A 14,475-nucleotide genomic window follows, 5' to 3' on the forward strand; every position below is an offset into this window, starting at 1 on the left:
CTACACTTCTTAAAGCCTGTGACCCATCAGGACATAGAAGGGAAAATAGCCGCGGCCTAGTTGAAGCCGCAGGCTGAGGCCGCGAGATGAAAGAAAAAATTAAATTTAAATCTTTTTTTTAAAAAGATGCAAAAAAGAAAACACAGTGACCCTGTAATAAAAACAATACACAAGCCATGGTGAGAGAAGGCACAAAAAGACTTAAGTCTAGCATACAGCGTCGAATAGAGCAGTGGTTCCCAACCCTGTCCTGGAGGAACACCAGGCCAATTGGGTTTTCAGGCTAGCCCTAATGAATATGCATGAAGCAAATTTGCATGCCTATCATTTCCATCATATGCAAATCTCTCTCATGCATATTCATTAGGGCTAGCCTGAAAACCCGATTGGCCTGGTGTTCCTCTAGGACAGGGTTGGGAATCACTGGAATAGAGGACTTCTCGGCTCTGCGGAAAACTGAGAACTGAGGAGACACACCCTAGGTTGGGCAGGAAGGCACTCGCGCATGCGCGGTGTGGCAGTCACAAACTTTCTAAAGTTCTACAAGCAAGTCTGCTTGCGAGGCTGTCCGCATCGGGACTCCGTGGATGATGTCATCCACATGTGAGACTATGCTGTCTGCTTGTCCTGGGATAAAAAGCTTTATAAGATTACTCTCTTGATATTCATGTATATGTGCATGCATACAGCATGCACTTGCACATATTTTTACTCACAACAATAGATATATTCCATGAGTGAAGGTAGGGCAGGGTTTTCACTTTTGAAAATTCAAGCATACTGTATACAAGTAAATTAAGATAGAAAATTTGTGCATCCCAAATAGTACATTTCAATATAAATAGGGCCATGTTTATGAAAGCACATTAGCAAACTGCACTCTAAGGGCGAGATTCACTAAGCCCACCAATGAAGTCCCGACCACTTAGCGACCTCTTTGCAATCCGATTTTCCTCTGAACCGATTTACTAACCTCTGTCAAGATCATCCTCTGATCCACGCATGCAAATGAGGGGGAACAGCATTCAAATATAGGCAGGCAGTGATTCACTAAAAAAAATGAGGGACACCGACTGGGCTGACTGATCAAAAATAAGTGACTGCTGAGGACCAGTCGCTCAGGTCCTTTCCGACTGCCCTGCCTTCTGCCGCCCTGCTCTCTGCCCTGCTTCTCTGCCCCGATCTCCAGCTCTCTGCCCTGACTCTCCTGCCCTTCCCTGCAGTGCAAGCCCATGGTTTTAACCCATGGGTTAAAAGCAGATTAAAACCACAGGCTCAAAAGTGAAGTTAAAAGAAAAAAAATTGCTGCTTTTGTAAGCATGCACCATCTACAGGCAAAGAAGATGGTCTTCGCATGCTTCAGGATCGCTCACTAGCGATCCGTGTGGTCAGAGGGGGTCATTCCTCTGATCGCACCCATTTAAATACTGACCCGTTGTGGATCAGTCTGCCTGCTGCGAATCGGCCACGGATCGGGCATGATCGGCAGGTTAGTGAATCTAGCGTTTAGTACTATATAGCTCATTTTATTCTTGTGGGTAAGTTAGCACTCAGTGCATGCTAATGTCCGTTAGTACATGCTAAGCTTTAGTAAACCCAGCACATGGTTTTCTTGGGATAATTTAAAAATCAGAGGTATATATGCTGGATTTTGAAAACAAAAATGCTAAGACTGCAAATTATGACCAGTTAGGCTCCGTGCCTGCCATGGTCCCTTTTATTTCTCTATGGTCCACCGGGGGGAGCCCAAGAGTGCCCCAGGTGAGAGCAGGCTCAGCCAGGGCAGGGCGTGGCTCCCCACATGAAAAGCCAGTAGTTTGTACTAGGTGGTGAGAGAGGTGAGGGGGAAGACGGAGGCTCAAGCCAGGGTAATGCCTTAGACCTGGAAGTGGAAAAAGCTGGGTCCACACCACTGTTTGCAGCCCCAGGACTGGGAGTGCTGTTGGAGCTGCAGGAGGAGCAAGTTGCAAAGGAACCATTTGCAAATACTGATTGCAGGGCAGTGAGTTTTGGAATTTTTCTGTATTTGGGACATTTGAATGAAACTTTTTTTTTTTTTTTTGGCTTTCGTTTATTTTGCTGAGGATATCTTTTTTTGCCTTTTCATTTACTGCCAGAAATGTGGGGTTTTGATTTCTGTGTTTTGTTCTCAGCCCCAAGCTTGTAGGAAGCTGAGATTGTCTTGAGGGAGAAGTTTGCCACTATCTGAGAGGGAATTTTGAAAGCGGATATTTGTGCTTTACTAATGCAAGCCTGAGGCAATTCTCCTGGCCCCAGCATTGTTGTGATAGCTAGAGGCTTTCGTGTTTGGGCTGTTTAAATACTTGGACTGCTACAGCTAAGGAGCTGGACTTACCTGTGACCTGCATTGGGCAGGCTAGGGGAAAGAATCTTGGAAAAAGAAACTGAGTGGAAAAGTAAAGTTTTTGATTTGATTGAACTGTGTAGGGAAAGCCTGAGCACTACATAGATTTTTCCCCTGAAGTTTTTTTCTTTTGGAAATTTCATTTTGTTTTTGGCTTGGCACATTCTGACTATTAAAATTATTTTGAGAACTGTTGCACATGGAATTTTGTGATTAGGGCTTTTTTGTTTTGTTTTTTTAAATAGTATTTCAGTCCCTGTAGGGTTGACTCCTTTCTGAGTCACATGCCCAGATCGATGTTTGCTGTGGCCACTAGGGGCACTGTAGAACCCTGCCTAGAGACCCTGGTGGTGGCTACAATATATAAACGTATGTACATAGGGCTGTATTCTATAAACAGCACTTATATCAGTGGCAAATACAAAATGGACGCCAGCCGCATGTCAATCAAGTTTCAAGTTCAAGTTTTATTAGGATTTTATATACCGCCTATCAAGGTTATCTAAGCGGTTTTTACAATCAGGTACTCAAGCATTTTTCCCTCACACTTGAATGCTGTTAACAGAATCATGGCTAATGACACCTAAGAAAAAACTTAAGACGCCTGCAACGTAGGCCAGCGTTTTACTGGTCTATATTGCAGGTGTCTGTGTATCTTTAGCGAATTGCACTTAACAGCTCCTAAGGCCCTCTCAGCCCCTAACCATGTCCACTTGGGTGTTAAGGTGTCATTAGATGTCCTGCTGTGTACATGATAATGGTGCTTACATTGACCCAGTGCCTACTTTTATTAACAAGGTTTTAATCTGTTTTAAACGATGCCGTCAATTACCACACTTATTAAAGCCAATTAAAACAAGGCAGCTGTATGGCGCCATTTATAGAATATGGCCCATACTTTTTACCCATACACACAGCTGTAAAATTACCCTCTTAATGCTGATAATCTATAAGAGCACTTTCTATAAGCAACTTTACCTTTGCTTGTGCTCTCAGTTCACTTTTCCATTTCTCAGCAACAGCAAATTTATCATTCAACAGTAAACCAAGTTCTGCCAATTTATCTTCTCTCTGTTCTAGTTCCTGTTACAATTAAATTTAAAATTATTTGATTTTACTTTAATTCATATAATATCTAACAGCACAACATCAATTAGAAAAAACTACTCAGGATCTGTAAGAACAACTTTGATAAATGATTTTTGAAGATAAACAATGTTTGAAAATATACATTTTTCAATGTTTTCAAAAGGAAATATTGCATGTTCACTAAAATCACAAAATAATAAGACAACTATATCTCAAAATAAGCATAAACAAATCAATGGAAATAAAGAGACAACCAAACAAGCAAGAGCCATCCAGAAGAAAAAGGATGGTAATCAAATGAAGAAAAAATATTTAGCAAATTGCTAGCCAATATATTCAGACAGTGAGCAGCAGTGGATGCAGAACAGGGAATGCATGCAGAACAGGAAATTCCACAATTATCTGGATAGCAGAGATATTCAAAGTGATTCATTTCGTAAGTGTACTTTGTATTTTGCTACTCTACTCCTGCAAAAACCACCGCAAATGCGGCAATTTAATCCCACTTTAGGTTGCCCTCAATGCACTGGAAGTGACATAACCGGTACTCCTCTACTTATTTCAAAGCACTAGCAGTGCCCAGCGCCGCGTAGGCATGCGCCAAAGGAGCCTTAGTGTGCTCCTTCATGCTAATCCATATGTAACATACAACCTGGGGTGGCAGGCTGTCTTGGCTTTCTGGGAGAGACCAGAGGTCAGAAAGCTAACACACAAATTACATATAAAGAAAAATCTTTATTCAGGGTTGTTTGACTCACACAGTACAAATAAAGTTTGGCCTACCTCAGCCAAATGCTGTGTCTACCTCTTAATCCCTGCTACAGGACCTTTCCTCTGGAACCTCCCTCTAAGTCAGCGGTCTCAAACACGCAGCCCCCCAGGGACTATTTTGCGGCCCGCGATCTGTCCTCTCCACTTCACAAGTTTTCCAATTGTGGAGAGGACAATCGCGTACAAACTGCGACTGCGGCTCGCCTAAAACAGGGGTCCCCAATCTGCTTCCCTTCCCTTCTCACTGCCCTCCCTCAAGCCACCGCAATCGGGGAACAGGCCAGCGCCGAGGTCTTAGCTCTCCCTGCTTATCTTCCCCAGCTCGGAGCTTATCAATTCTCACCACCCGATGTCAATTCTAATGTTGGGGAGGAAGTTCTGGGCCAGCCAATCACTGCCTTATCTTATGCATTGTCTTAGCCCTTATACTCCTTCAAGATCACTTAGATCTGCAAACCAAAACTTGCTTACGATTCCATCCTATCGCGAAACAGTTCATGAGCATATCAGGTATTCCATTTTGTCAGTAATGGGACCTGGGCTTTGGAACTCCCTTCCACAGCAGTTAAAACTTCACACTTCCATAGACAAGTTTAAATCAGATTTCAAAACATTTATTTTCAAAGATGCATGCCATAATTGAAACCATGAACTCCCTTTTTGATTTTTTGGTGCAGCACTGCTAAAATACAGAGTATAATCCTGCTGTCCCCCCCACCCTCCTTTTCTTTTTTAAAAAAATTGTGGTTCACTCTTCTACCCTCACTGCCTGTCATTTTTATTCACCCTTTCACCTCTCTCCCTTTTCCCTGATTTTAGATTGTAAGCTGCCCAGAAGGTTCACCCATGGCACAGGATAGTAAGATTTTGAATAAACTTGGATCTGAACAGCTAACGTCATAAAGTTAGGACAGCAATTTGGGGGGGCTAACTTTATCCAGGTAGTTATTTGGACAGCAATCTGAATATTGCTGCTCTATGGAAAACTATTTGCTCCATACTTCTATCCACATGCAGCCCCAGCAATATCTGGACAGTGTTGAAGTAGTCTATAAAGATATAGTGGTACTACTGAAATAATAATTGTGAATATTCGTGGCCTCTGCCAGCTAAGGCATTTATTCAAATAATAGTTGCTGTTATCATACCCAAGGGGTTTCCAAGGGTAATACAGGTACATGTGCTGGTGTTGTCCTTCTGATGGCTCTACTAGCCATGTAACCAGACTGTCGCACCCCGCCTCCTACTTTCTGCCTCTATCCTCGCCCTACTTTTTAACCCCCCTATCCTCTGCGAGGCTGCTGGTAGGGTACCATCCTGGACAGAACACAGGCCAAGGCTTTTCTTCCAAAAGAACATCGGTGTGCACTGGTCTTACTATGTGCAAAGATTTGCAAACTAAGACTTGCCTCTGCTTTTAATTTTCTCACACTGCTAGGTCACAAAGCAGCCATTTTTCATGTAGCCTCATTGGCAAGGATGCACGTGAGACCTCTTCAGTGGCACTTGAAACTTCATTGGAACCAGCGCCTCACCAAGAGTATCAAATAGTCTCTGCTTTAGTTGTAGATACTTCAAAATCTTCAAATAGGGTGTCCATTTCAACTCATCAGCATTATTTATTATGACTTTCTATACCGCTGTCACCATTTACGTCTTGGAACAAGAGCTGGTCCACCTTGTGGCTGAGGGGTTCACTGAGTTTCCCTCCTCCAAGTGATTGAGGCTCATAGGGAAAAGTGTGCAGATCCAGTATGAAAGCAGTAAAGTACAGCCCTATAACCAAAGGAAATTGGAAAGTGGCATACAACCACAAGATTTATTTTCTCACTTAAAGCTTGCTATAATAATATGTAGCTGTGATGGAAAATGTATAACATCAGCAATCAAACTGAACGAAGGACACAGAAAGGGAAAGCTAAAAATGAAAATGACAAGATACCAGAGATCATAAAAATTACTATAGGTTAAATGAGGGATAGAGAGGATCTACAAAGAGACAATGCAGAATATGCAGAAAATATGCAGAAAAAAAACAAAAACATAAAGGAAAAATAAAATACCGTTTTTATTGGACTAACTTAATATAGTTTATGATTAGCTTTCATAAATTACATTAAGTTAGTCCAATATAAAAAGGTATTATTTTATTCCTTTATGTTTTTTATTTATTTTAAAATTTTCTATCCTGCTTAAATCCTGAGCAGGTAACAAAGGATACCTACATAAATACAACAGACTCTACAAATTTATCAAAAATCAACAATAAGATCATTTTATTTCTACTTACCTTGAAGAGCAGACTAACATGGCCACCACACCATTTCACTCAAAATGTATGCAGAAATCCACATAGAAAACTTCTATGCAAGTTTCTGTAGTTCTTGCCTACTTACAAAAAAACTATACTAACTTTTGCCTCAAGTCGTTCTCGCTCCTCTCTTTCAAGTCGTGCCTTTTCAAGTTTTTCAGCTTCTATTTGTTCTTCTTTTAAACGAGCTTCCTCTGAAGAAGTAAATAATATCTACCATAAATAATTCTGCATAGGAAGACATACAAAATACATTTAAAAACTTGTGAAATATAGCATAATTTCAGATGTATAATAACTAATTTTTTACATAATCTGCTATAATAAACCCTTAGCGTGCATGCGCACTTCAATCACCGTGGTGCCGTGTCCCCGCATGCGCAGTAGGAGCCTGTAACAATTCACGATGCGTGCGCCGGTTTCCCCAGTGGCAGTTTGCGTTGCTTGCGGCAGTTTCCATATCTGAAAAAGGAGCCAGCTTAATAACGAGCATGCGGGAAAGGATGCTGCTGGACAGGTGGGAGGTAAAAGGAAGGGAGAGAGGCTACTGTGGGACAGGGGGAGCAGAGAAGGGGTGCTGCTGCACTGGGGGGAGACACAGAAAGAAAGACAGACAGAGAGGGTAGAAAGAGAGACAGAAATAAAGAAAGAACGAGAGAGAGAGAGAGAAAAAAGCCTAAGTCTACACATCTATTCTAGCATCCATTAATGTAACGGGCTAAAAAACTAGTTCTTAAATAATGCCATAGAAATGTTTGTAATGGTATTGTAATATAATAATAAAGTAAGAAGATGGCAAGTCATGGTTTTTTTATCCAGCTTTAATAAGAATTTTCCATTTATGCATTTTTTAAATATTTAAAGATAAATGATTTTGGAAGCCCAATCAATGAGCTACATTAAAGTCAATATCCCTAAATGTTTATAGAGAGGTTATGGCTAGGACCACCAAGAGCTAGAAAGCTGACTAACACAGAAATCTACTCACTCAGCACTCTTTCATCCAACAACTCAGGCCAAAATTTGTAATTCTAAACCAAACTTGGATGATGTAGGCAAAATATAGGACAACTTCCCGGCATTAAGTATATAGAATCAGTAGTATAAAGAGAAATTAGATCTTACCTTGTAATTTTCTTTCATTTAGTCCAAAGCTTTCCAAGTAGGATCATGACCTGGATGGGAAGTCTCCTACAATGATACTGTCCTGTACTACCTGGGGGGAGTGAGAGAGGTCACATACTTTCTACAGTATGCGATTTGGAGTCATGGCTGCAGAAAGATTGGTGAGCACTGTTTTAGTCCCTCCAGACAAATCCAGATGCATGACTTTGCCTTCTCGTATGAGCAAATGGAGACTAAGGCCCCGATTCTGCAAAGTGTGCCTATTTTTAGGCATGCTTTAGGCGTCTTTTTTATATTTAGGCGCCATATAGGCGTCTTATGTGTGTCCCCAATAATAATTTTTTCTGTTCTAGGCGCCGGATAGACGTCCCTACAATGTATTGTTGTATGTAAAAATGTGTTTTTCTCTTTTTTTTTTTTCCTTCTTCATTATTTCACGATTGTAAGCTTTAACATAATAAAACAAAAAAGTACCACAGTATGCCATCTTCAAAAGGATATTTATAATATTTTTCTTTTAGTGAGAGGTACTGACTGGGAGTTGAACTGGGAACATCAGTGTGAATCTTAAGTATGGTTGAATAAATGTGACATGGAGTCAAATACTGCTGTTTATATCAATTGCAAACTCAACTTTTGTGATGTATTGTTTCTAGTACTGCTAATGTGCTATTTGAGATGAAAATTAGATTGGATTGGTCTGTAGCTTGTAATATTTATTAAAATGAGTTGTGTGAGCTGAAGTACACCAGCATTACATGCTAACCATTATTCTAACTACTGTGCTACAGAATGAGCTATAAAATAATACCAATTCAGCTTTTATTATACTCTTCCGTGTATGCATCATTATGGCTACAGCATAGGCGTTCTTGCTGCGCGAAATCAGAGCCCTATATTCCTTTTCTTCACTATTTCAAGATTGTAAGCTTAAACATAATAAAAATAAAAAAACTAATATACTATGCCATCTTTAAAAGGATATTTAAAATACTTTAGACTCTGCTCCCTGTAGAGAATGTGCGTACAACTGAGGCACAGGAGGCGGCTCGACCTTGCGGGAGACCTCCGCATGCCCAGGCTGGATTTGAGAGAGAAGCTTCGGCCCCATTGTGGTAAAGAGCTGAATGAATTGCTTCTCCAATAAGGTCTGGAACGAAGCCGGCAAGGATGGATCCACGTCTCCAATGGGACCACCTGCACGGGCTTCGTGCTCCCTTGAGGCAGTGTGAGAGTGCTTGGACTTAGAAGCCTTGGGCACTTTAAGCACTACCGGGGGAATGGGCTGCTGTGCTATCTGACCTGAAGAGACAGATGAAGGCACTGCAGCCGGCGTCGAAGACAGAGCCGGTACAAATGAGGCAGGTTTGATGAGGCTCGGAGCAGCAGATGCGGAAGCCTGGAGAGCCTCGGATGATGTCGATGGTGAAGCACACTTCGAGGACAAAAGCTCCATCGAAGACTCCATGCTGAAAAGCTGCTCCCACAAGATGCAACTACGCTTGAAAGCATGGGACGTAAGTGTTGAGCAAGGCCGGCACGATTTTGGTAGATGTTGAGGTCCAATAAACCGAAGACAGCGTCAATGAGGGTCCGTCAGGGAAATCGCGCGCTGGCACTTGGAACACTTTTTAAAGCCGGTCGCAGGCCGGGACATAGGCCGAAAAAGCTCCACCGCAAGATCGAAGCCGCGGGGCTGCGGCCCCGTGGCCTGCCCGGTCGAAAGGAAGGAAGAAATTTTTTTTTTTTTTTTGAAAACAAGAAAAGAACGACGAAAAACAGCGATTCTGAGAGAAATAACCCAAAACCGCGGACTTAAAGAAGGCACAAGTGAAAACACTTCACGCAGAGTCTAAGACGGACTTCTCGGCTCCGCGGAAAAATAAGAACTGAGGAGACGCGCCCTGTGCTGGGCGGGAAGGCACTCGCGCATGCGCGGTGCGGGTGATTTGAAACTTCGAGTTTCTTCAAGCAAGACTGCTTGTGAGGCGTCCGCATCGGGGCTCCGTTGGATCACGTCACCCACTTGTGAGAATACCTGCCTGCTTGTCCTGGGATAAGTATAAATATATTACATTACATTACATTACATTCGGGATTTCTATTCCGCCATTACCTTGCGGTTCAAGGCGGATTACAAAAGGTTAGTTTAAGGACAGGATTACAATGAATTAAGGAATTACAGAATTACAGAGTTAGAGAATTACAGAATTACATAATTACAGAATTGCATGAATTATAATGAATAGCTAGATAGGTAAGATGTAGATCTTAAGGGCTTTTAGAGGTCGTGTTGTTATTGCTGTTTTAGGAATTTCTTGAAAAGTATATTAGTAAAAGCGCTCAGACCACCTAACCATATGTTTAGTGATGACACCAAACTGCAGTTAGAATCGGGACCATCATAGCGAGTTTTACTGTCCCTTACCCAACCTTTAACCTTAAACGTATTCGCTATATTGTAAAGAAATAATCACTTATCTATAGAGTAGCAGGTTGGTTACTCTTTCCACCGCAGTATAGTCGTGCAAACTGTGTTTAAAGTGCAACGCTACTACTGTGTCAGCTTGAATAAACTCCATGAACCCCTGACTTGAGTTTCGACTCTTCATCAGAGGGGACACTTATTACGGCAGCCTATGCCTGTCGGGCTGAGAAGTCAGGATTACCCAACCTGCTACTCTACAGATAAGTGATTATTTCTTTACAATATAGCAAATACGTTTAAGGTTAAAGGTTGGGTAAGGGACAGTAAAACTCGCTATGATGGTCCCGATTCTAACCGCAGTTTGGTGTCATCACTAAACATATGGTTAGGTGGTCTGAGCGCTTTTACTAATATATATTTATACTTATCTTAAATCATATAAGGTCTGTGATTGATTAGGAGTATGGCGACTCCTGTCATGATCAATAAAAGTTTATTATTGCTTGATGAAATTTGACTTTTTGTTCTTATTGACATCCCAAACATTATTGTATCATATGATAATGCTACATGGTTTTCTAATAAACAATTAATTTGAGACCAGATTGATTTCCAAAATGCCATGATACAAGGACAATAGAATATTAAATGATCTAAAGTCCCTGCTTCAAAATTACAATGCCAGCATCTATTAGACTTAGAGCTATCCAACTTTTGTAATCTAACTAGGGTCCAAAATGCTCTATGTAAAAAAGAACCAAGTTTGTCTCAGATGCAGACACTGTGAAGGGACACGTCTTGTAGTTTTCATTAGACTGTGTTTAAAGCTGTAAATCCAGACTCTGTTTGCCTTCTCTTGCTGAAATACTACAAGGACATTTTATGTTTGAAAATATGTGTGTTATCTTGTTGTGAAGTAAATTCAATTGTTTTCATAAGCTGTATTTGCAAGCAGCTTTAGATAAGAAGCTCTGCTGACCAAGGCACTCTTTGGACTTCAGTCTTTAGATAGAAAAATGCTTGTTATTTTCTTTAAAGTTTCATGTAACCTGTGTCCATATATGGTTTGCATTTACGTCACATGTTGACAACACTGATTCATGTAAAATGATATAAAAGAGGTGTGAAGCTGACAATAAAGCGGACATGTTTGCAAGATGATTTCTTGTCTTTAAGATATGTCCCCAGGTGCATCTGTTTTACAAATGACAGAGAGAAAGTATGGGGCAGGAATTGGGACCTAATCCTTTTCAGTTGGGGGCTCGTCCGGGATGGGCAGATGACATCACCAATATTTTGTGAGTATTTCTGAATTTTTTTCTGTTCTTTAATACTCACTGGTATTGGTGACCTGTTCCCACCCTTTATTTTAAGTTCAAGCTTTGGGTTCTATTACGGAGTTTTTTTGGGAAATATCTCGGGGTACTTTCGGTAAGCGCCCCTCGTGAATATAAGCAGCTGCCATTCTTTCGGGAAGAATGAAATTATTTATAGAGCCCCCCTGCCCACTCTGTCATTTGTGAGGTTAAAAAATTTTTTATAGAGTATAAGATTTTATTGTCTCTTATTACTGTACCTCGCTTATAAGGTAAGATAAGCGAATATTTTTGCATTGTTATATTGTTTTTGTAATGAGTCATAAAGGCACTTAGGATTCTCCCCCTCCTAGACAGATGAGACTTGTAAGGCTTATGTTGCCTGTGTGTGTGTGACATTCTTCCTTCAGCCTATATCTTTCTGTGTCACCAATCCTTTCCCGTATACGTTTGCACTGCTTATATGTTTAACACTGAGGTAGGACATGCTGTTATGTGGAATGAATTGCAAGTGATGTTTGAATCAGTCTAAGATCTTTCTCTCGTAGTTTATACACAAGAACTGTTTCTTGTCTTCCTTTTGAACATACAATAGTTTGATCCTGACTCATTTTGTGCGTTTCTTCTACGGCTGCTTCCTTTGAGTTCTGTGCTGGCAAAATTTTGTTTTGTTTTGTTTTTAGAAGATTAGCCAGTTGTAAATTTTTTCTGTGCTTATTTAGATACCTAGTTACTGACCTTAAGGAATGCGATTCTGGTTTTCTCTTTCTGATTGAAAGCCATATTTTTCTATTTTGACAGTTTGAATTATATAAAGTACAAATGCATTTTTGATTGCCAGACTTTTGACTGTTGTTCTTTGCTTTCATTATCAGGGTCCGTGCATGAATGCTTTTGCCCCTCCCTCCAGACTTTCCGGTTTGGGCTTTCACTGACAATGTTGTAAGCAGTACGGTGAGAATCATGATTCCACTGCTTGTCACTTTTCTTTCCTCCAGTATTATCAAAACCACCATCTCTTCTTACAATACGCCCATCGCTCTTGTCAAAGCTGATGGTATCCCCCGCTTCGTCCTAGACTTTAGGGCTGTTAATGTTTTGGTAATTCTCATTGCACCTATTGTCCCTGATGTTTCTTCCTTTCTCTCCTCCATTCCATCGGCAGCCAATGTTTTTTTTTCTGTCATTGTCCTAAAGAATGTTTTTTTTTCAGTCCCTGTTGACGAGGCTTCTCAGCCCCTTTTTGCCTTCGCCTTTAAGCAACAGTATACCTGGTGTGGAATGCCCCAGGGCTATGTTGACTCCCCTGTTCTCCATTGTCCTCCGGGCTATTCTACAGCCATGCACTGCCCCTCATGGTTCTGTCCTCATTCTGTACCTCTTTTTGTGTTCCATAATTCAGGAGACCTGTCAGGCTGATAGTTTGCACCTTTTACAATGGTTGTCTGTGTGTGGTCACAAGGTGTCACGAAATAAACTGCACTGGTGTAAATCTGAAGTGAAATACCTGGGTTTTGTCCTGTCTCATGGTCAGAGGAAACTCTGCACTTCCCGCATTGCTGCTGTTCTGGGTCTGCCCCGCCCAGCTACCAAGAAAGACATGCTTATATGATTGGTTACTGCCGCCAATGGATCTCTGATTGTTCCTTCTATGACCAGATTCTGAGACAGACCCTGGGTTCTGAAATGATTGCTCTTATCAGATGGACTCATGAAATGTTGGACATTTGAGATGTGCTTTGGTTTCTAGCCTAGGCCTGGGTCTTCCTGGTTATGACCATATGTTTTATCTCTTTGTTTGGGACCATTGTAACACCATGAAGGGAGAACATGGTGGTAAGTTACGCTCTGTTGCCTTTTTTTCTATAGTCACTCCTGTTCAAGTTCATGGCATGCTTGCCTGCTTGAAAGCCCTGGCTGCATGTGTTATGGTGGTAGAGATGGTTACTCCTCTGACCCTTGGTCACCCCACTACCCTTCACACTTTTCACGATGTCCAAGCCCTTCTTTTAAATGGGCTCCTGGGTCTCAAGGGTGAACAGGATTCTCTTCCTCTCTTTTTTCACAGCTTCAGTCCTTTGTTACCCCCCTCTGAACTTGATGCCTGGCGTTTGGCAGGTGCCCAAAGCCGCCCTTTTGGACGGACTTTGGTGCAAAGAGGGGAAACCCTGGATACCAGCTGCTAGCTCTCCCTTATTCATTGCCCAATATCATGGTATTGGTTATCGTAGTGCTCGCTCGACATTTTAACTTCTTGCTAGTGATATTTTCATTCTTGACCTTTTGCTCCTTGCTACAGATATATATAGCTCGATAGCTACAGCTGGCACGTTTGTGAATTGAAAACAAATTGGAAAACACAATTCCTTTCTATTGTTTTAGCTGAAATTAGGATGTTGCTAATTTAAAATGTTTTTTTCTTTTTCTTAGCAGAAGTTCGGATGTATACATAGCCATCCCAGATCAGTTTTGGCACAGATATTTCTAATGTTTTCCAAGGGTCCTCTTTATCACTGCAGAGATAGAGACGCTCCAAAGAGACATTAGCTTTATGCCCTTTTTTTCCGAATATGAGATGGTTTGATATACATTATTTGTAGTTTTGGTTTTTTTATATCAATATGTTTATTTGCAGAGTTAAATTCAGCCCTGCACACTTGACAGATGGAATAATAGCTTCACGCCTAAAACTTTATGTTTTGTCTGTGTCATGTCTACTTGCTTTAGTTTAGTGGGTACCCCAGGATACATAACATTGGCCATTTCTAGAGCTCTTTTTCCACTTCTTATTAGTCTAACTGCGCAATGTTCTTTTACTTATAGCTTTCATATTCTGAATGTAGTTTAGTTAAGGGTTTAAGTTTTCATTAGACTGTGTTTAAAGCTGTAAATCCAGACTCTGTTTGCCTTCTCTTGCTGAAATACTACAAGGACATTTTATGCTTGAAAAGATGTGTGTTATCTTGTTGTGAAGTAAATTCAATTGTTTTCATAAGCTGTATTTGCAAGCAGCTTTAGATAGGAGGTTCTGCTGACCAAGGCACTCTTTGGACTTCAGTCTTTAGATAGA

The 14,475-nt window shown here is 41.1% G+C and overlaps 1 protein-coding gene across 5 annotated transcripts in view; it reads right to left on the bottom strand.

Annotated features, from left to right (window-relative positions):
- The window catches only part of CASC1 (cancer susceptibility 1), a 156,785-nt gene that overhangs the window by 135,483 nt on the left and 6,827 nt on the right, over window positions 1–14,475 (bottom strand). For 4 of the 5 annotated variants that reach the window (XM_033950858.1, XM_033950854.1, XM_033950856.1 and 1 more), the window contains exons 3-4: window positions 6,639–6,730; window positions 3,344–3,448 (exon numbers count right to left, since the gene is read on the bottom strand). In XM_033950858.1, coding sequence (XP_033806749.1) covers window positions 3,344–3,448; window positions 6,639–6,730 — 197 coding nt within the window. The remainder of the gene's footprint in view (window positions 1–3,343; window positions 3,449–6,638; window positions 6,731–14,475) is intronic. The other variant, XM_033950857.1, reaches the window with a different exon arrangement.

The sequence above is a fragment of the Geotrypetes seraphini genome, chromosome 7 (genome assembly GCF_902459505.1).
Source record: "Geotrypetes seraphini chromosome 7, aGeoSer1.1, whole genome shotgun sequence".
Taxonomy (NCBI): Eukaryota; Metazoa; Chordata; class Amphibia; order Gymnophiona; family Dermophiidae; genus Geotrypetes; species Geotrypetes seraphini.